The following is a 20925-nucleotide window of genomic DNA, read 5'->3' as shown; positions in this document are numbered from 1 at the left end:
GAATTATATAAAGGAACAAGAGGATAATGGTGCCCTCAAAATCATGACCTGGCCAGCCCAATCACCAGATTTGAACCCAATAGAGTTACTGTGGGAAGAATTGGACAGAAAGGTCAGACAAAAATGCCCAACATCCAAAGAGTACCTGTGGCAAATATTAGAAGAATCCTGGTTATCAATTACACCCAAAATAATAAATAAATTAACAAATAGGATGCCACGGATCGCAAAAAAAGTGATAAAAACTCGTGGGTTATTTTTTGACGAAAAGACAGCGTAATAAGAATAGTGTTCTTAGTATTTTTTTTATTTCATTTTTTGGCTTTTTTTTTTCTTAAATAGTAACTATATGTATCTTTTAAAAAATAAATATGATATTTGAATTTTATTGAAATAATTATGGGAGTTTGAATTAAAAAATTAAACAAAATCCAAGTGTTCGGAAACTTTTGGCCTGCAGTGTATATTTATATAAATATATATATATATATATATATATATATATATATATATATATATATATATTTATATAAATATATATACAAATTTTTGGTTCGAAAAGAAGAGTATAAATATAAGAGTATATATAATATATATATATATATATATATATATATATATATATATATATATATATATATATATATATATATTTATATAAATATATATACAAATTTTTGGTTCGAAAAGAAGAGTATAAATATAAGAGTATATATAAATATATATATATATATATATATATATATATATATATATATATATATATATATATATATATATATATATATATATATATATATATAAGAAAACATTAAAAAATACGAATTCTCTAAATACCAATAATAGTTTATTCTAAGAAATTTTGGCTGGGTTATGGTTAAATTAAGCTGTTCAAGAATTTCGGTGTCAAAAGCTTTTTGTAAATCAATGAACACCTCACAAGCAAAGTTTCCATTATCAAGAGCAAATTTTATACTTTCTGTAATTTCGATAAGAGCGTGAGCTGTTGAATGCTTTTTACGAAAACCAAACTGGTGTTTATATAAGCATTGATTTTGGTTTAGGAAGTCGTGTAATTTATTATGCATAACTTTTTCAAAAATTTTGCTTAAATTAGAAAGAAGTAAAAAATGAATTATTTAAGATGATACTTAGTGGTTTGCATAGAATTTTTGACTCCAGTTTAAGAAGTTTTGTATGAAGGCTGTTCGGTCCAACACTGTTACCATCTATGATAGTGGAATTTATATAGTCGAGGGTTTCCTCTTCAGTTATTGGTTGCACATAAAAAGAGTTGCTATTAGGATTGGTCAGATACTTTTGAAAGCTGAAATTAGAGCTTGGAATTCCATTAGATAATTTTGAAGCAATCGTAGTAAAGGAATTGTTAAAATGATTAGAGCTTTAGGATTAGTTTCGCATTTGTTGTTGGTCAGTATACTTGTTAGGGAGTAACTTTTATTTGGCTTTACATTAATCAACTCTTTTATACCTTTCCAAGTGCTTTTTATATTATTGGTATTGTGGCTAAAAAAGTTTGTGTAATATTCCTTTTTGCTAAACTTTTTAAGATTGCTTATACTATTCCGATACTGTTTAAACTTTATAAAAAGTAAATTTTTCTTTCTACAGTCTTTTGATTTTAAAAATTTTTTATAAAGTTTATTTTTAATTGTTATTGACTTTAAAATGCCTTTAAAATACAATCAAAAATTTCGATTAACTTTTTAATGGAATAATTGACATCACTCTCTTCTTTTACAAAGTCATCCCATTCAACATTTGAAATATCTTGGATAAATTCAGCTTTTTTAAAGTTTTTAAAGCACTTCCTAAAAATAGGTTCAGGTGAAGTTTGCGTTTTGGAATGCGGCATTATTTTAAACTGAGCAAGATGATCAGATATTGAAGCGGTAAGATTGCCTGCGATTATATCAGATGAATAAAAATTTTAAAAAATGTTATCAATTACTGTTTCAGAATAAGTTGTTATGTATGTAGGCTGTATGATAAAAGGGAAAAGAGAATTTGAAACCATTGGTTCAAAAAAATGTGAAACTTTATTGGATGTATTGTATTTGAGCAAGTCAAAGTTGAAATCTCCCATTAACATAAACTTCTTTTTGTGTAAGCTAATTTTCTCAAGAAGAGAATTTAGGTAATGATCAACAAATTCAGATGGACACATTGTTGGATGACGATATAAACAACCAACTATTAAATTGCTTTTTTTATTATTTATTACTTCAATAAATATCGATTCGAGTTGTTTACTTTTAACAAGGATCAAGTCAGTTCTAATTTAAAAGTTAACTAGACTTAATATACATCAAAGCACCACCTTTTTAGCTTTAGTTGGGGTGTGAACAGATACATATCCGTCTAAATCAATATTAGTTATATACACATCTTTATCATGTAGGTTAGATTCAGTTATCCCAATAATATCATGCATATTATTAAAAGATGCTAATAGTGTTTTAAAATCGTCAATATGATATGGTAGTGAAGATATATTTATATGGAGATAACTTACAGAATTTTGGGATAAATCATTGTAGCTAGAAACATCTACATATTTGCAATTGATTGAAGTGTACGATAAGTTATTGAGGTCCCCAAAAAGTTTTTTCAAATTTGGATTATCAGATAGATTTTTAACGAGGTTAAATTTCAGTGACTTTCCTGCAAGTGTGGTAGATAACTCAAGATCAGAAATATTAGAGAATGGAAGAAATGTTTTTGTACAGATTAGGCAGTACCAGCTATTTAAAGTTTTGCTTTTTTCATATGTCAGTTTGTCAAATCGATTAAATTTTATGTGCATCCATTGTCACATAGATCACATTAGATAACTGAGTGATTTTTAGCCACCGCTTAATGGCAAATGCCACAAGGTTGTTTCACTATCATCATTAAAAAGTTACAGAAAAAAGATGGTAAAAAAAAAAAAAATCTGAGTGAGTTGCATAAAAAAGAAAATCAAGAAAAAAAAGTAAATGTGTAATATGTATGTATAAGTATATTATCTAAGAAGGAAAGTAATATAATAACTTTACTAATTATTAGTTTAGTATTATCTAAGCTTATGTAAGAAAATGTGATCTTAACTACAATAAAATCTTTAGATAAAAAACTTTTCATACTAGTTTTTCATTTACAGCAGTTGTATTTTTTCTTTATCTTAACAGTTTTTTGTGTGTTTTCTTGTCTTGGCTTCTTGTTTTGTCTGATTTTTAATATGAAAATGCTATTGATATTCACTTTTCTTTCCTCTTCTTTTTTTTTTTTTAAACTTACAGTCAACTTTATCTTTTGATTTTCAATAGAAATATTTTTTCCGGTCTCTTTGAGATTTTCACGGAAGCTTTTTTAACCAAAAATTCTTTTTGAAATACCTTATTTACATTCTTTACTTTTTCCTTTTTCTTTTCCTTATACGATCTTTTCTTTTACAATCTTTTTTGTCCAAACGATCTTCTACTTTTCAATTTAAGCTTAATAAGTTTCTATTTAGTTTTTTTATTTTTCTTTGTCGTTAAAAAAATACATCCAACGGCATGTTAGCAAAAACTTGACACTACGTTAATTTTAAAACAGTATTATCTATATATCACTCAATTTTTGGTTCATATTTACGATATGCATGCCACGTTTGGGGACAATCTAAAACCGTCTGTTTTTCTGAAGTCGTTTCGCTTCAAAATGCAGTAATACGAATAATTCAATTCTGCCCAAGAAACTTCCCTACTGACATCCTATATCTTACATCCAAAGTTTTTCGTTTCTATGATTTAATCCAGTTTCTAAACTGTTTATTTGTCTGGGATCAACAACACGGTCTCCTTCCAACCATCTTTCAAAACTATTTTAACAATTGGATAACGTGTCGGCAAAACCTAAGATAACCACTCACAACAACTTAACCATCCCACTAAAACAGACAACTAAACACGGAATAAATTACATTATATACCAGTGTATCTTTCTTTTTAGGAACACCCTTCCGAACACACTAAAAACAGATTTTATCCTTAGGTCCAAGAATCTGTTCTTAAAGTCACCCCATGATTTCTACCCAAAAAGTTACGCTTAACTTTTTCTTTAGCTCTGTCACTGTTTTCTTTATGTTTATGTACATTTTATAATTTCTTATTTATGTATATGTGCATATGCGTATGCATATGTGAATACATTATAATAAATATTTGGCTGATATTTTATCTCTTTTAAAAGTCTGTTTTATAAGTGTTACTTATAAATTTCTGTAAAGTTCTACATTTGCTATGTGACTAGTTTATTTCTTATTATTTTTTTGTCTTTTCTTTATCTAATTTAGGTCATTGCGTTTTATTAGTGAATTACCATTTGAAGTGACCTGTGTTTTTTGTAACATCCTTAACACGAAATATATTGATATTGATACTATGTGTGGCTATTGCATGATGATTTTCACACTCGTTTAAGGTTTTTTGGTTTAAATAATCGTAAAGTGCAATTCAACTAAGTTTTAAAATAATGACCAGTAAGAGTGTTTCATGATAAAGGGAGATTTAACCCGAATGTATTCAAGTGGGTACACACTTGATAATAATTTGACCTTTATTACGCCATCAAAATTCGTTAGTTAAGTTTAATTGTTTGTACTCAATCCAACTCTTTAAATTAGCAACTCAGGATTTTCAAATTGGAATCGGATACATGCTGTTTACCTGGAGCTGAATTTGTGGTTGGTTCTCATTTATAATTTATTTCTGTTATTGGTTAATTTCAATAGATTTCTTACAGTTTTCTCGAGAAATGAATAAAAATTGCAAGGATTTAGATAAATAAAAATACATCAATACATTTAAAATAGAAATAAACGAATACAAATATATATTCCTTGATATTATAATTTTTTTTTCAATATTAGATCAACTTTCGTTTTCTTTGCGTTCTCTTAAAAACTCATATCAACTTTTTTAAGCATCGAAACGCTCGACCGTAACACGAAACGGTGTTAAAATTAAACATTCGGACATTTAAGGACAGGAAATAGCTGGCAAAAATAATATTTGGTATTAAATTTTAAAATTGTAATATGATATTGTAAAAAAAAAAGTCTGAAAAAAAAATTTTTAATTAGTAAACTTTTTGATGCCTTTCTAACTTTTTGCTGTTGATCTCATATTTCATATTTTTCTAAATTTTAATGATAATTCAGGTTAGTTTCTTATTGATGGGAGAAGTTTGTTTTTCAAAAATTTAATTTAATCCAATTTACTTAGTAGCTTAAATAGCTCAATGCATAATTAATTCTGTTATTGCTAAGGCTTTTATGTTTATCCATATCAGCTCATGTAAGCAACAATACTTTTTGCTTATACAAATACACAACTCATTGATAGCTAACATAGTGATATAACTTAATTTAACATGAAAATAAAGGATAAAAGTTAAAAAAATCATATTATTATGACACATAGCTATATTATTATGATACTGAGTAAACTCTAGTAATATGTTCTTATTTAGTTTATGTTTAAGTACACCCCCTCCCCTCCACACTCATGCACATATACACATATTATCAAATTCATATTCTATGTAAATTTAGAGAATAATGGCAATGCTTCATGTTTTTTTGGTGGATACTGGTCTAATGATGAAGTTGGATATGCAGTTTGCAGCTGAAACGTATGAGTCTTTTATATTTATCTTTTATACTTATCTATTAATTATCGTTATTAATTATCAGTAAAAAATAAATGTTAAAAATTTCAGTCTATTTGATTGTTGAAAATTTTTTAATTTAAATTTAAAAAAAATGCGCAGAACAAATTATCAATCATTAACAACATTAAAATAAGAACTAAACTTTGTTCTTAAATACTATTTACCGTTTTGCTAACGAGATTATTGAAATTAAAAATTTAAGTGCAGACATCAAGAGTTCATTTATATATTCTAATTATTACTATTGGAAGGAATAATTGTTCAACTTCAAGTTTTCAAAAAAGCTGCAAGATAACAAGTGTCAACTTAGTTAAAAGTTAAGAGTAGTAAACAGCAAGTAGCAAAAACAACAAGGAGCAAAAAATTTTTTTCACCCTGTGAAAAACTAGTGCAGACTTGACAAGAAATGTAGTTTCTGGTTGATGACAATTTTTTTACTAAGATCTGCTGGTTTAACATACTTAACTTCTCTTTAGTAGTAAGTTCTACATTTATGACCTTGAGCATGAATAGTTGTAGCAAATGGTGAGATGCTTCTCTATCAATTGTTTTAGCAAGACTATTTGGGGTCTTAACTTGTTTAATGAGCTGCTTTCTAAATTTCTTTGAAGCATTACTATACTCTGGATCATTATCTTATATGCTTTTATCCTCTCTATCAATATTCCTATTACTAATACTCAACTCTAATTTAAAATACATTTTGATCTCAATTACATTATATTTCATCTCCTGTCAATTTTCCTTAATCTTTTACGCCATGTTTAAAAGTTTTGTCTTTTTCTAAAATTTCTTCATAATTTTGTCTTTTGATATTGTTGTTTAGTTGTCTTCAACATATTTTGTCTGATCTACTTTTTAGTTATTATGCTTCTGAGAGAAAACCTCTTAATTCAAATTTAATAACTTAAATATGAGTTAAGAGGTTTAGATGAATAGTTATTATGATGTATTCACGTATACACATATACACATAAAAAAACTGCCATTGTCTCTTGTATCAATAGTAATTTATTACACTAAATTGAAATGTCAGCTGTATTGTTGTCTAAAAACTTGTGATGATAATTTTCTCATTGAGCACTATTAATTACAATTGATCACTTAATTTGTGTTTTATAATACTAAAATATAAGCACTTTTTATGAAATCTAAAAGCTATTATCTAAATACTACCTAAAAACTATTCATCTATTCATGAATAAAAATATTCATCTATCTACAAACATTAATTGAAAAAAAACATCTGTTAGATAGCAAAGTGCCCAATAAAACCTTAAAGGGATTGTGGGATTGTTCTTCAATTTACATAAAATTACATCTTAATTATTATTTTAAATAGTGGATTATTTCAAACTTTCCATTATACAAAAATTAAATCCTGAATTTTTAAAACGTCACTCTAATATCTTGTACCTGCTGTCAATCATTAAAGCGAAAGCATTGATGAACAACATGCAGCAAATTAAGATATTAGAAAAAATGATAAATATGGTACAAATAGTAGGGTGTTTTAGTTCATTACTAATTATTGACAGTTTATAAAAAATATCTAATTAAATCTTAAACAATTTTTTAACAAAATTCATTTTTTAGTTCATTATATAAATAATTAATGGGTAACCTTATTTTTTTAGTGTATCTGTTCTTATGGGATGTATATATGAGAAAACTTTCATTTCTCCTAATAAACAAGTCTTAATTACAGCTAATGGAGAACCTCTTAATCCTGAAAAGCGTGTTGCAAGTTATGCCAGTGTAGGAACAGTAAGAAATTTTTTATTTCTAAGAATGTTTAGATATAATCCAATAAACCCCAATTTTAAAAACCCAAAATAACCTGAGTTACTTTATTTCCCCAAAAAAAAAAAAATTGCTTATTTTTGTTTTAAACTTGTATACTTAAAAAACTGCAATATAACAAGTGTCAAATAAAGCTGTAAGTTTCTCCTTTCTTGTTGATTTAAATTTTGAAAGATCAGAACAAATGATACTTTAAAAAAAAGATTTTTTTTTCAAGTTTCTTTCTTCTTATTGATCAGATTCCCCATCACAGCTAGCAATGAATACTTCTGCCAGGTTTCTATAAGAAGTTTTATAATCCATCACAAATGTCATAGCCTCAGATTGGAGCCTTTCTTTTAATGACAATCCACTATTCTACGGAAGATATGGGAACATTTCTCTGTCCCTCAAGTTTAACACCGAAATGCGATGCCCATAAATTTAGAGCTTAAGTTCTCTTTCGATTAATCTGCGCTGTGTTCAACATTACGTTTTTCCACTCATCTAAGTAATGATGATCAATCATGGGAAGACAAAGATGTGAAAAGATTACACACTTGTTCATATCACTGATACTAAGCAGCAGTGGGACTAAACTAAATTTTGGCCCCCAACTTTTATTTCTTTTACATCCCAGTTACTAAACCACGTTATATTTTGAACTATTTGTTAAAACAAAAACATCAGTTAAACAATAAAAACCTGAAATCCCAAAACAAGAAACCTGCTTGCCTGGTTTTTTTTTGACAACATATTTTTTGTTTTAGGAAAGTCATCCAATATTTCTGTTCAGCAAATCAAGTATTCAGTCAGCAATTCCTCCATCTCCCAGTATTAATTTGGGATCAGGTCATTTTTCATTCAAAATCTGATAATTTTTTTTTACAGGTTTACAGTTTACAGAATATACTGAATCTTCTTTACAGTTGAAGCCAATCAACCTCTAAAGGAATAAAGATGACATTCAATCCACATTTTTAATGAGGATTAATTATCATCCTGATTCCTTTGATAAACATTTTCTTTTTGTTCTTCTCTATCATTTCTATGATCAGCTATAGTTTTATCCTTTTTTTTTTTTGCAGAAAAGTCTTTAAAAGAAGAAGTGGATGTTTGTATGAAGATGCCACCAATCTATGAAACGTTAGTTGCCAGGGCTAAGTTGGCTTCAGTGAGTTTTTAAATTACAAATTTTTTGTTATATCATGTAAAGATTGATTTTTAAAAAATTTATTATATATTTTATTCTATCGACAATTAATTGTTCTATAAATAAAAATGATATCAGGTTTATATTGTGTTTTTTCTAAAATATAGCAAATTAACTAAAATGACCTAATGTAATATAGGGCTAAAAAGTAATTTCTAAAAATGAAATTTTTTTTTGACATCAATTTTTGATTTCCATATATTCTTCATATATCACCTTTTTAATGGCAAAAGCTGAGAAGCAAGTTATCATTGTTCAAAATTCAAATTCAAATATAAATAACTTTGTGAGGGAATGTATGATCTTTAAGTAATTTTTTTGAGTGCAAAGAAAGTTTGTTATATAAGTGCAAATCATAAAGTGCTAATAATTTTCCATTATGTTCATACACATTTAAAAAAATTTTTAAAATTAATAATGTATAGAAATAGCATATACATTGCAGTACAGTTCAAGTAACTGACATTATAAAAAACTTAAGCAGTTCTTACTATTTACTATTGTCTTTAAAAAATGTCTTCTAAATATAGTCCATTTTATACTAATTTAAACTTAAAATGGTAAATATATTTAAATATATTTGTATAATGTTAATGTAATTTCTTTTTTTTTATAAGTTTTTATAATTTAGGACTTTCAAAAGTTTGCTCTTGAGTTAAATGAAAGTTGTGAGAGTTTGGTAAATGATCAAAACTTTCAGAGTCTAGGATGGTCTGCTGTAATTGTAAACTTGGATCATATTACAGAGTAAGGGAATCAAAATGATTGCAGGCCATATATGCTGTATTATTTTAAGCAACAGTTTTTGTTTATTAACACTTATAATTAAAATTGTCATCAAATTTTTTTACGATTCTTGTTTAAGAGCATTTCAGAAACACTTAATATCATTTGAAGAATACTACAGAAGCTTCTTTTCTATTAAGCCTCACTATGATAATATGCTGTACAGGTTGTGATCTTTTTTATTCAAAGTTTTTATTCTTTATTTTTAATTTTTAAATAATATGAAATAATGTTTGAAATCTATTTTAAGTTTTATTTTATTTAATATAAATCTTGATTCTCCATTTTTTTAGCTTTGAAAAAGTATTGATTTGGTTAGAAAAATTACCATTACTGCCGTGCCTTTCCAATAAAAGTCAAAACTTGTCTTTGCTTGAATGGATAAGCACACATGTATGTGGGGATTCAATTAGTATTTATGCTTTGGAAAAGCATACAATAAATATTAATAAAATAATACAAATGATTTGCTAACTGTTCATTTTGTGAAATTTTACAAGTTTTCAACATTTTTTTAGGAATTTTTACAAAAACCTTTAGACTATTTAAATAAAATATACAAAGATCTTAATGAATCTTTAATTAACTTTTAATTAAGAGGTTTTTTTTTTAAATAAGATTGTCTTAACTTTAAAAATAACTTTTTCTTCAAAAACAATATTAGGAACATATATTAATTTTATAATATTGATAAATGTATAGATAAAAGCGAAGACAAATGAAAGAAAGATTATTGTGCTCATTTATGTTTTTGATTGTTAGGACCAACAATCGTCACTTGAAAACCTTTTACGGCAATGCCAAGAATCCATTAAACAAGTAAGAAGTAGTTCTTTGAGGTATTCTTACATTTTTGATTTTGGATTTCATATTGAAATCTTTGTTCGTGATACTGTATTATTCTTATAGCAGATCTTTAAAGATTTAACAAATTTTTCAAGCACCTCCATTCTTTCTGATTTGCTCATTACTTACATATTACATGGATTTGTTTATTATTTCTGATGCGACTTATAGAATGTAATCACATTTAAATATGGAGCTATAGTTGTGTGCATACTTTTCTTACTATTAAGTTGAAACTCCTAAATTAGTTAAAAAGTTATATAAAAATTTACAAATGAAAGTTACTTTATAACTTGTCAATGTCTTAAAGTAACAAATTCATAAAAATTTAAATTTGTTACTTGTGTAAATAATTGAAACTCTAGCCACAAATGGGTTCTTGTTAACTTTTAAAATGATTTAACATGTTTTAGTTTAACTTTGAAACCTATGAAAAAATTGTTCTTGATGCTCGGCATGTCCTAGGTAAATACTTTTATTTGTTCAATTTTTTTAAAATTAATCATTTATTAAAAAAGAACTTTCTTCTAATTTTCACCCCTAATTTTTTATTTTAAGAATCAGCGCAAAGTGCAAGTATGAAAGAGATTCGAGGTTTATCAGATCGTTTAGTTAACTTACAGCAACGTCTACAGCTAGCTCATCAACTGATGCAAGATCAAAGTGACATGGCTCAGGTTTTATACTGATTTATTTGTTTTTGAGATCTTTTCATAAATGTAATAGTAATTTGTAATTTTTATCCAGCAAAGATTTTAACTTATGTGTAATAAAATGCAAAGTTAAATAAAACAGAAGTTTTACTGGGTACAAAATTTTTGAAGGGTTTTCAACAGAATAAAATGAGAGCAGAGCATTTGGGTGACTCTTCTGTGTTGCCTGACCTGTGCTCCAGTCATCAAAAGCAATTACATGTCCTGATGAAGAACCACTGCCATTTAAGGTTGATTTATTTTTTGAAAGTTAATAGTTGCTATTGGTTATGGTAAACCATGAAGTAAGTCATGGTGTATAATTTGTAATTATTTTAAGAACATTTTAATTTAAAGGGAAATTCGGAACTTATGCGCACGAGCAAAAGATGAGCTATCAGTTAACTTACATACCAGACTAAAGTAAGTGTAAAGTAGAGCACTGTTAGATTTTTTTAAGCTGTTGCATCAATAAAGAATTAGTTGTTTTACTGAAGAAAGTAAAAATTCTATTGCATTATCTGTTTTTTAGTAATTTATTTTTTGTTTATTTCTTAATTTAAAAAATGTAAAGATGGGTGATGATGGTTGAGAAACAAATCTGTAGCTTCAACAGCAAAATTGTTATTTATCATGATTTCCTGAAGAAGATTAAGAAAAGGTGCAATTTTAATCTCTATGATACCCATTAATCATTTATAATTTCCAGTTATCATTTAATTTATCAGGTATTACCATTATAGCTCTGTGTATTCAGCAAGGATAAAAGATGCAAGTTTGTAAAATAAAAACTAAATTAAATGATAAAATGTTACATATAAATTAAAATAAAATGTAGTAAAAACAGCTTAAAAGATATATTTATAATAAAGTAGTAAATGAAATAAGTTTAAAATTGCAAATTTAGGATGGAGATTTTTGAACAAGTTTACGATGCACCAAAACTCTATGTGCTTTCAATTATTGAAGTTGTCAGAAGGAGACATTTCTCAAAGCAATTTTTTGAGGTATAATTTTTCAAAATTTGCTGAGGCTTAATTAATAACATTTACAAAATTAGTTCTTAACAAATCTTTAACAATTATATTTTTCACATGTTTCTTCTTTGAATTTTTTGAATTATTTTTGTAGTATCAGCAAAAAGTAGGTAATAATTTAATTGAGCACTTTTCTAATTTTTACTACAAAATTAATATTTAAAATGCTTGTTGAAGATTTTTACGGAAATCTACCTATATAATTAGAAAATTTAATGAAGTAGCTTTTTTCAATACTAAAATGGGGTGCTTAAGTGCAACTTTTTTTTTATCTGAAATTATTTTTTTCATTTTGCTTTTTTTTTTTTAAAAAAAATTAAAATGAAAAAAATAATTTTTTAAAGTTCTTAATAAAAATAGTTCATTTTTTAATGCTATTTTCTTTTATAATTTTAAAGTCAAAATTACTAATCAAAAATAAAAGAAAAAATTACTAATCAAAAATAAAAGAAAAAATCTTAAAAATCTTCAAGTTGTTAACTTTTTCTGTTTATTTTTTTAAAGATTTTTTCTTTTAACTCAAATTAAACTGATGGGTGTTAATCAAATGTTGATAGCTTAGCTGTAAAAAATAATAAATACTATTTTATATTTTCATGAGATAAATAATATGCACTTAACTGCAAAATTAACGCATCACTTATATGTTTCAATTTATTTTAATTGTTGTCAATATTATCATATATTTTGACAAACATATTAAGAATAGAACACATGAACATAATTATTTCAATAATAATAATGAAATTGACTTTGAGGATTGTGAAAAAAAAAACTAAAAAAAAATAAACAAAATAAAGTAAAATGATTATCATTGTTATGCACTCTAATACAGCTTAAATTGAAACATTTTTGACTTATCAATAACTAGTGTTACGTGTTAGTGTTAAGTCTAGGCTGTTAGGTGGTGGATGTTGGCTTCTAACACTGCATCCCATTATGCCCAAAGTTGATTTATTGGGTTCAAATCTGGATTGCAAGCTAGCCACTCCAAAACTTGAGTATTAACAGTATTTAAGTATTCAGCAACAATATGTGCCCTATATGGTCTAGCATTATCCTGCATAAGAAGGAATCCATTTCCAGTTTATTGTACAAAAAAACACCACAAATAGGTCTAAAATGTCTGCTATGTATCGTTTTGAAGTCAGATGCCCACCATCAACAATAAAAAGCTCTCTGTGAGCTGTTAAAGATATTCCACTCCATACCATCAATGAGCCGCCTCCATATAAAGTGACTCATCTGTAAATAAGACCTGTCCCCAATCATGTATTTCCCAATTCATATGCCTCCTTGCCAGTTTGTTTCTTTGGTGGTCTGCAGACAATCTGGGACCTGTAGCCGCTGCCTGAGGTCGTAAATTTAAACCATGAAGTCTTCTTCTTGTAGTATCTTGACTAACAGCAGTGCCATGAACCTCAGCAAGTTATATTTGGAGACTTTGTGCAGTTGTGAACTGCTCTGTCAGTGTTCGAAGCATTAAAAATCAGTCCTCCATAGCATTGGCAGCTCGTGGTCTGCCTTGGCCAAGTTGTCTAGCGTAATCATTGGTCTCTACAAACCTTTGTAGAACCCTACCAACTGTCTGAGACACTCCAAGTCTTCTACCAAATTGGCAATTTGTTAATCCTTCATTGGACAAAGTAAAAACTGGAACACATCACAACTTAAATCTTTTCTAGAACGCTACATTGTGAACAGATGTGTTGCTCAATTGACAGTTATCTTTTCTACTTTTAAAACAATTTAAAAGCAATATACTTTTCTTTTAGAATTGATGTTTAATTACAGCAAAACATGCTACTTATGAAAAGCTGCAAAAATTTCAAAATTAAATAAGGGAAAGGGAACAAAACCTACAAAAGGCAGAACAATTAAAATTATTATCATCTTGTAATTGAAAAACCTGGGAAATACATAATATTTTTCAAAATAAGTCTGAATTTGTAAGTGCTGCATTATTTTATGGCTAAGTGTACATTAAAGTTTTTGAAAATTGTAAAAAAAGTATTGTTTCTTTGTTAAGTGGGCGAAATCAGTCGCTGATAGCTCAAGAGCAACAAGAAGTGAAGAAATACAGAAGCGTCAAGTGTTTCAACAGGTTTTTCGTATGTAAATTTTCTCAAACCATAGTGCATGTTTGAATGAAGTACTATTTATTCTTGTTCAGTGTTTATATATTTCTTAATAATCCTTTGTTTGAAGGGCAACATTTTGTTCAGAGTTTGTTTCCTGGTTTGGATAGATTTCCTGTCCCTTTTGCAGTGAGTATTAGTTTTTATTAGACACATTACTCAATTATTTTTAGTACAGGTGAACAAATGTTTTAAAACAAATTATTTTTTTGATCTTCTTTAATTTGATAATTTATTCATTTCTTTTTTTTTAAAAAACAAATTTTTTAATGAAAAATTGTTTATTGCACTAAATTAAATTTTTTTTTTTCTAAAAAAAATATTTCTAAAATTTCTTAACTATAGTTTTCTTTTGTAAACTTTTGTGATTTGACATTAAATATCTTGAAAAATAGATGTGCTAAAAGTAATTCTAAAATCTGCATAAAAAAAATTGCTTGAAACTAAAAATTGATAATCCATAATGGTGTCAAACAGTTTTTTAAAGTTGTAAAATGTCTTTAAAAATGAGCATTGATTTATTATTGTAGGAAGATCCTCCTATTAGTTGCGATTATGAGCTTCCTGAAATTCAAGTCAAAGATATTCAACTGCTTCAGCAACGTGTCCCAGATCTCATGTCTGAACTGAACATGTCTGACATAATGCTTACTAGCACACAGGTTCAACACTGTTTATCTCAGAGTAATCTTCAGAAACTAGCACAGGAAATTCCTGATATTTATTTTAATAAAAATGTGTTTGATGATAAGCAAAAACTAACCATGAGCATTTTGAAACGAGAGATGTCAGGTGCTGTCAATGAAGAATTTCCATTTTATGAAAATCCTCGCTATCATGGTGTATCAAGTATCACTACTGATGACGAAAGTTCTGATTTTGACCCAGCCTCATTAAGTTCCTTGCCTGATGATAAGTCAGATGATAGTGACGCTTTATTTCAATCAGCTGAAATGGATTTTTCGGACAATAAAACCCCTGTGAAATCTCCAGTGTTAGGGAAATCCAGTTCTTTTCCTATTGCTATAAAATTATCTTCCAGATCAACTCAGGATGAATTAGATTTAATTTCTGATTCAGCTAATCCAAAAAGTATTTTTTCTTCTCATGCATGCTCCAAAAAAGATTCTCTCTCTAATTTAAAAAATGTTTCTAACAACAGCCTCTCACTAGCTGAAGCTCTAAAAACCACTCACGCTACCACTAGTTTATGTCAGTTTGCACACCTGTTTCATGGTGCCCACAAAGAGATTTTGCTACTTAAATCACATCTGCGCAATACTCAAACAGATTTTCAAAGTATTTATCACTCTACATATGAAGAACTGGCTAATGTTAAAGATATATTGCTTACAATTTGTAGAAGTAGAGAGACACCTATGTATTGCAAAAACTGTTTATATCTAAAAAAGGAAGTTGAAAATCTTATTAATAAGAACAATCAGCTACTGGATAAAGTTGATCAACTAAATAAGATAAATTCTGGAATACCTGATGAACTTTTAAAATCAAAAACATCTTTAGTTGATGCTAATGATCTTGTTAACAAACTTGAAGTTCAACTAGAAAACTCTCGAGTGCAAATAACAGACTTAGAAGCGCAGCTTACTAATTTGAACAGTAATTTAGATCAGACAAAATCTCAGCAACAAAAATTGTACGATGAAAAGTTGCAACTAAGTAGCGAGCTTCAAAGATGTAAACAAGAAGCCTCTACCAAGTGTTCTGAATATGAGAGACGGAATTTTGCAAGCGAGAAAAAAATCTCGGAACTCTTAAGTAAATTTCAAACCCATGAAAGTGATTTTTCTCAAAGAGAAACCACTTTACAATTTGAAATTGATAATAAAAGTAAAGACATAGAAAAAATGAATGAACTTATCTCTTCGTTTCGTGAAAAGCTTCAAAGAAACGAAGAGAAATACGAAGAATCCATAAAGCATTACATATTTCAAGTGAATAAAATTACAAGTGAACATACCAAAGCGCTTAGTGAAATTGCAGATCTTACAAACCATCTTGAAGTCTGTAAATGTAATTTAAACGAGGTACAGAGTACATTAGCAACTACACAACAAGCTAATGATGCAAACTTAGAGCATATTTCTGTACTTAATGGACAAATCAAAGAACTGAAAAAATTGCTTAATGAAAAGCACAGAGAGATTTCACAAGTTAAAGATCATCTGAACTATCAAAAACAGTTGAATTTTAATCAAGTTATTAACAAGATTAAAAAAGAAAAAGATACTCAAATTCATGATATCCAAGCTAAATGCTCACACTTTGAGAAAGAAACAATGTCTTTGAAATTGAAAATTGAAAATTTAAATCAGGAAATAATAACTCACAAAAATGGGTTTAGTTTATATGAGCATGACATGAAAAAGATGAAACAAAATCTAATGGAGAATATAGATGAGTTAAAGAATAAAATAGATGAATTAAAAGATGTCAACAGTTCATTAAAACAGGAGAATGAGCAATTTTCTTTGAATAACAAAAGAATTACTGTTGAAATGATAAAAGTAAGCGAAGAGAACACTCGTTTAACAGAATCTTTGGAAGAAATTAAGCAGGAAAAGTTGCGTGTCTTACAAGAATTGAAAACTCAGTACGATGAATCCTTAGAAAAAGAAAAGGCCAGGATTTTGCTTAGTTGTGAATTAGAAAAAGAATCCATAATTGAAAAATATGGAAAATCTGAGCATGTAATTAGAGCAAGCAGCTCTTTGGAGTAAGTTTATATTACATTTGTTTATAGTGTTTCTTCTATTATTGGGTGTTTTTAATCATTTAGTTTGTTTTGATAGGTTCTAAATAATTTAGGGAGGGAATCGATGAGCTAGAAGTTGACAGGCTGGTTGAGAAAGTTAAAATTTTAGAAGAAGAAAATGCGAAGTTAAAGAATTCTATTGGTGAATATTTTTTAAAAATGAAATAAAGCACAAAAAAAAAAAAAAAAAAAAAAGAGAAGAAAGATTTTTATCCTTACTTTTTTAATTTCATTTCAATAAAAAGTAGGAAAGTGTCGGGATTTCGTTTTTCAGTTTCTTTTTCAGCTTATTATAATCAACTTCAAAACCAGTCTTTTGAGATAAATCAAAACTTTTAGCTATTATAACCAACTTCAAAACCAGTCTTTTAAAATAAATCAAATTTTCTGAAGTTTTTTGAAATAGAACTCTTTATGCGTTTAAACACAGCAAAGTTTTTTGGTATGGAAAGTTTATATTCATAAGTAAATTTGTTATTTACAATTTGTATAAAAAAAGTTTAACGGAATTAATCAAAGAGCAATTCTGCGCAATACCCTGAAAGGTTGAAACAAAATAGCACAAGGTGTGCGAGGTAGCGCAATATTTTTCTAGAATCTTTTAAATTTGTATGTATTAATATGCGAATTATTAAAGTTGATTTATTTGATATAGACGTTTGTTACATTACTATACTTAATTCGTTATTATTCGTTAAAATCCGAAAAACCAAGCGCCGATGTTTACCTATTTACTTTAATTAACAAATTTATATCATCTTTTGTAAATTTTACTTTAGGTGATAAGTCGACTGCAAAAAACGTAAGCTTTGGATTACCTTAAAATTACAAGTTTGACTTCTGGTCTTTATTTAAGTGCTTTTTGACTAGCCAAATAGTAATTGCTATAATTACCATAATCCATATAAAATTATAATTATCTAAATAATTTTTAGCAACTGATATTGGAGACATTATGGAAAGAAAAAATAAACTGGAAAAAGTAAAATACATTTTATTTTTTCTCGCATGTTCAGCATTTAACACCAAAAACACGAGTTTTTGTCCCCAATTCTTTTTGTTTAGAATATCGGTTGGAGATGCCATTATAGTGGTCTATGATGTAACAATAAATCAATATGTTGCTCTATCTGAAACGAAGTGTTTTGTTCACCCTGAAAGTATGAAGGCAATATTTAAAGGTAACCTTTTTTTTTTTTTTTTTTTTACAAATTCATTTTAAGTTTGGTGATAAATACCTCAGCTTGATTTGGTTTTAAGTGGATTTGTGTTCTTAAGAATATGTTTGTGTTCTTAAGAATATGTTTGTGTTCTTAAGAATATGTTTGTGTTCTTAAGAATATGTTTGTGTTCTTAAGAATTTATGTTTGTGTTCTTAAGAATTTATGTTTGTGTTCTTAAGAATATGTTTGTGTTCTTAAGAATTTATGTTTGTAATTTGTTTATGAATTTTTTCCTTTTTGCGACTTTTATAAGATTTTTTTTCTAATTTAAATCCCAGCATTGTTAGTCCGTTTTAAAATACTTTGAAGATTCACTTTTAGGATCACTTTGAAGACTTTATATTTTTTAATCTTCCTTATTGCTGTTTGTTATTTTTTCTTTTTTCTTTAAAAAAAAAACTAATTCTTCTTTCCACACTTTCAGCTTCATCTCAACGACAACCACCGTAAGTCTCTCGAAATTTTTAAAAAATATTTTTATATACTTGACTTAGTAGAAACTATTTCAATGCGCATTTTTAATCAGATTTAGATATATATAACAATTAGCGTTTAGAGTGAAATACTTTGTTTATTAGATGCTGGCTGCTTGTGTATGTCACTAATAGCGAACTGTGTATTGCTAAAAGGGTAAATCTTTTCATCGTCAAAAACACAATCGAAAACGTTTCTTTTTTTCAGAATAAGTAATTACATTCAAATGTTAAGATTCTCAGAAATTTTTTTTTTTTTTTTTTTTTTTTTTTTTGTGGGTTTTGGATATACCTGGTCATACAAACAGTTTTCAAAGTTGTTTAGAAAGTTGTGTTTTTTTATATATAAATGTCGTTTTTTTATTTAGCCTGGCAATAAATTTAATTTGCCAGTGGATTCCATGTTTACGCGGGTGCAGGTCATGGTATATACAGGCTCCAAAAAAGAATAAAAAATGGTTATTTGTATGTTGATGTTACAGAAATGATAAAAGATACAAGATGATGCAGTTAGCCATAATTTTCGAAATCGAGTCCGATAATCTCCATCTGAGAAACAAACGGCCATGCTATATCCAAAATTCGATTAAAATTTTATTTTGTCTGTTTCGCCATCTTCATTTGTTTAAAGAAATATTTTGAAAAAATTTTTTATAATTTGTCTATTTTTTTAAAATATAATCTTTTCTGTTAACATGTGCTTCTTTTTCGTAAAATGCTGATTTCAGCATTTCATCTCCTTTTTAAATTACGTCACTGTTTTTTTTTTTCAATATACTATCATACTGTTAAGATCGTTTTAGGAGCTGATCCAGTATCTTAAAAGGGCGGTAGATGTATTTTTTCATCCCAAAACCTAAATACACAGCTATAAATTTTTTTCAAACCAATTTCCAGATAAAAATTTATACAATCTACTGACTTGGTTTACGCCGACTTTCACAAATTTTATTCGTTTAATGAAAATAACGGTTTTTAAAGATAGAAATATAAATAATTTAAATATTTTGTATTGAGTATTACATTGAGTGTTTAGTTTATAAATTAGTAAATCATAAAATCTCTCTAATTTACTTAACGAAGTTTCCAGAAGATAAACCTTCGTGCTTTGTACTCCATTTGTATCCATGGATACTGACTAATGTTTGTTAGATCAGTTTTTTCAAAAGTTCTTATTTTAATACTAAGTTGTTTTCGAATTCTAAATAATGCAACTTTAATAAAATTAAAATAGTGTGTTTTCTTAGCGATATCCATTTAAGATACTTAAAGATTGAATTGGTCAACATTGATTGTTGATATATTAATACATGAATACATCAAGTGATGTATATGCAAGATCTGAAAAAGCTATCCATGAAGTTGAAATAGGACTTCAAGCACCTGTATTAAAGAGTGTAATTGTTAGCAGAGCCTTTAAAAGAGATTTGGTGCATTTAGAAGAAGTTTTCAAATGCGACTAAAAGTATTTATACTTTTTTTTTTTGTAATTAACACCTAAGTAACAAAGTTTGCTGATCAACTTTTAGTCAAACGATTGAAGTATTTAAATCACACGAAGATAAAAGGAAGTGAAAACTAAAATAAAGAAGCATAGGTTGTAAACATTTTTAGACTCAAGTACTTCTATAGTTAAGATGTGCACAGTATTGTGAATTCATCAATTAAAATGTAGGGAGTCCATTTCTTTCTTCAATCACCAGTCACGTTGTAACTGATTTGGTTTCTTGTTGCGTCTCCACAAAGTTGACAAATCTACAGTTAGTGATGCTGATCAAAAGGTAATTGAAGTTTTGTTTTTATTTTGGACGAATGCTAAATACCTATTTGAGTTACGAAATGTCGCATCGGTATATTAGAGCTAGTATTTTAATAATGGAAAGGTCCGTAAAAGCAAAATATTAATCAGACAACTGCCAGACAAAAGTTTAAGAATGATGAATTCATAGAGAGATGTTTTTGATATATCTTGTTCAGTTATATTAATTGTGATCACCATTTCTGAAGATAGAGCCTTCCTTCTCTCAAAAGCAGAAATGTTGACCGGGTTTCATTACTTTTCTAGACAAAGATAAACAAGGTTGATTATTTCTAAGGGTGAGTTGAAGCAAGTCATGGATTTTACGGGATCTGTAGCCAAAAGAGCAATTATTATCATGCCTCCTAAAATTGCATCAGCAATTACATCATCAGTATAGAACAAATATATAATCTAAAAATGCAACGTTTCTTGTTAAAGTT

At 27.6% G+C, this 20925-nt stretch overlaps 1 protein-coding gene across 13 annotated transcripts; it reads left to right on the top strand.

The window, feature by feature from the left end:
• Nucleotides 1-4910: 4910 nt before the first annotated feature.
• LOC145194664 (uncharacterized) lies at nucleotides 4911-19375 on the top strand. Of its 13 annotated transcripts, none has more exons than XR_016446219.1 (25): nucleotides 4911-5044; nucleotides 5600-5679; nucleotides 7356-7485; nucleotides 8271-8352; nucleotides 8589-8674; nucleotides 9345-9460; nucleotides 9579-9665; nucleotides 9793-9892; nucleotides 10262-10318; nucleotides 10759-10810; nucleotides 10904-11022; nucleotides 11170-11288; nucleotides 11395-11460; nucleotides 11612-11698; nucleotides 11945-12044; nucleotides 14104-14185; nucleotides 14283-14341; nucleotides 14743-16949; nucleotides 17026-17130; nucleotides 17768-17790; nucleotides 17924-17970; nucleotides 18054-18169; nucleotides 18636-18657; nucleotides 18790-18841; nucleotides 19053-19375. XR_016446219.1 is itself a non-coding variant. In XM_090070427.1 (25 exons), the coding sequence occupies exons 2-25, from the start codon at nucleotides 5606-5608 to the stop codon at nucleotides 19134-19136; spliced, it is 4056 nt and encodes a 1351-aa protein (XP_089926553.1). In that variant the 5' UTR covers nucleotides 4911-5044; nucleotides 5600-5605; the 3' UTR covers nucleotides 19137-19375. The 13 variants fall into 13 exon arrangements, 10 of the variants coding, with proteins under 10 accessions (XP_089926553.1, XP_089926554.1, XP_089926559.1 ...); XM_090070427.1 differs by having other exon boundaries at nucleotides 17042-17130; XM_090070428.1 differs by having other exon boundaries at nucleotides 4955-5060; nucleotides 17042-17130.
• The last annotated feature ends 1550 nt before the right edge of the window (nucleotides 19376-20925 follow it).

Source organism: Hydra viridissima, unplaced genomic scaffold, assembly GCF_058129835.1.
Source record: "Hydra viridissima isolate aposymbiotic clone 2 unplaced genomic scaffold, HvirCarnegie_v1 scaffold_13, whole genome shotgun sequence".
In the NCBI taxonomy this organism is placed as follows: domain Eukaryota; kingdom Metazoa; phylum Cnidaria; class Hydrozoa; order Anthoathecata; family Hydridae; genus Hydra; species Hydra viridissima.
Note: the sequence above shows the minus strand (reverse complement) of the source record. Positions and strands in the feature narration are given on the sequence as shown.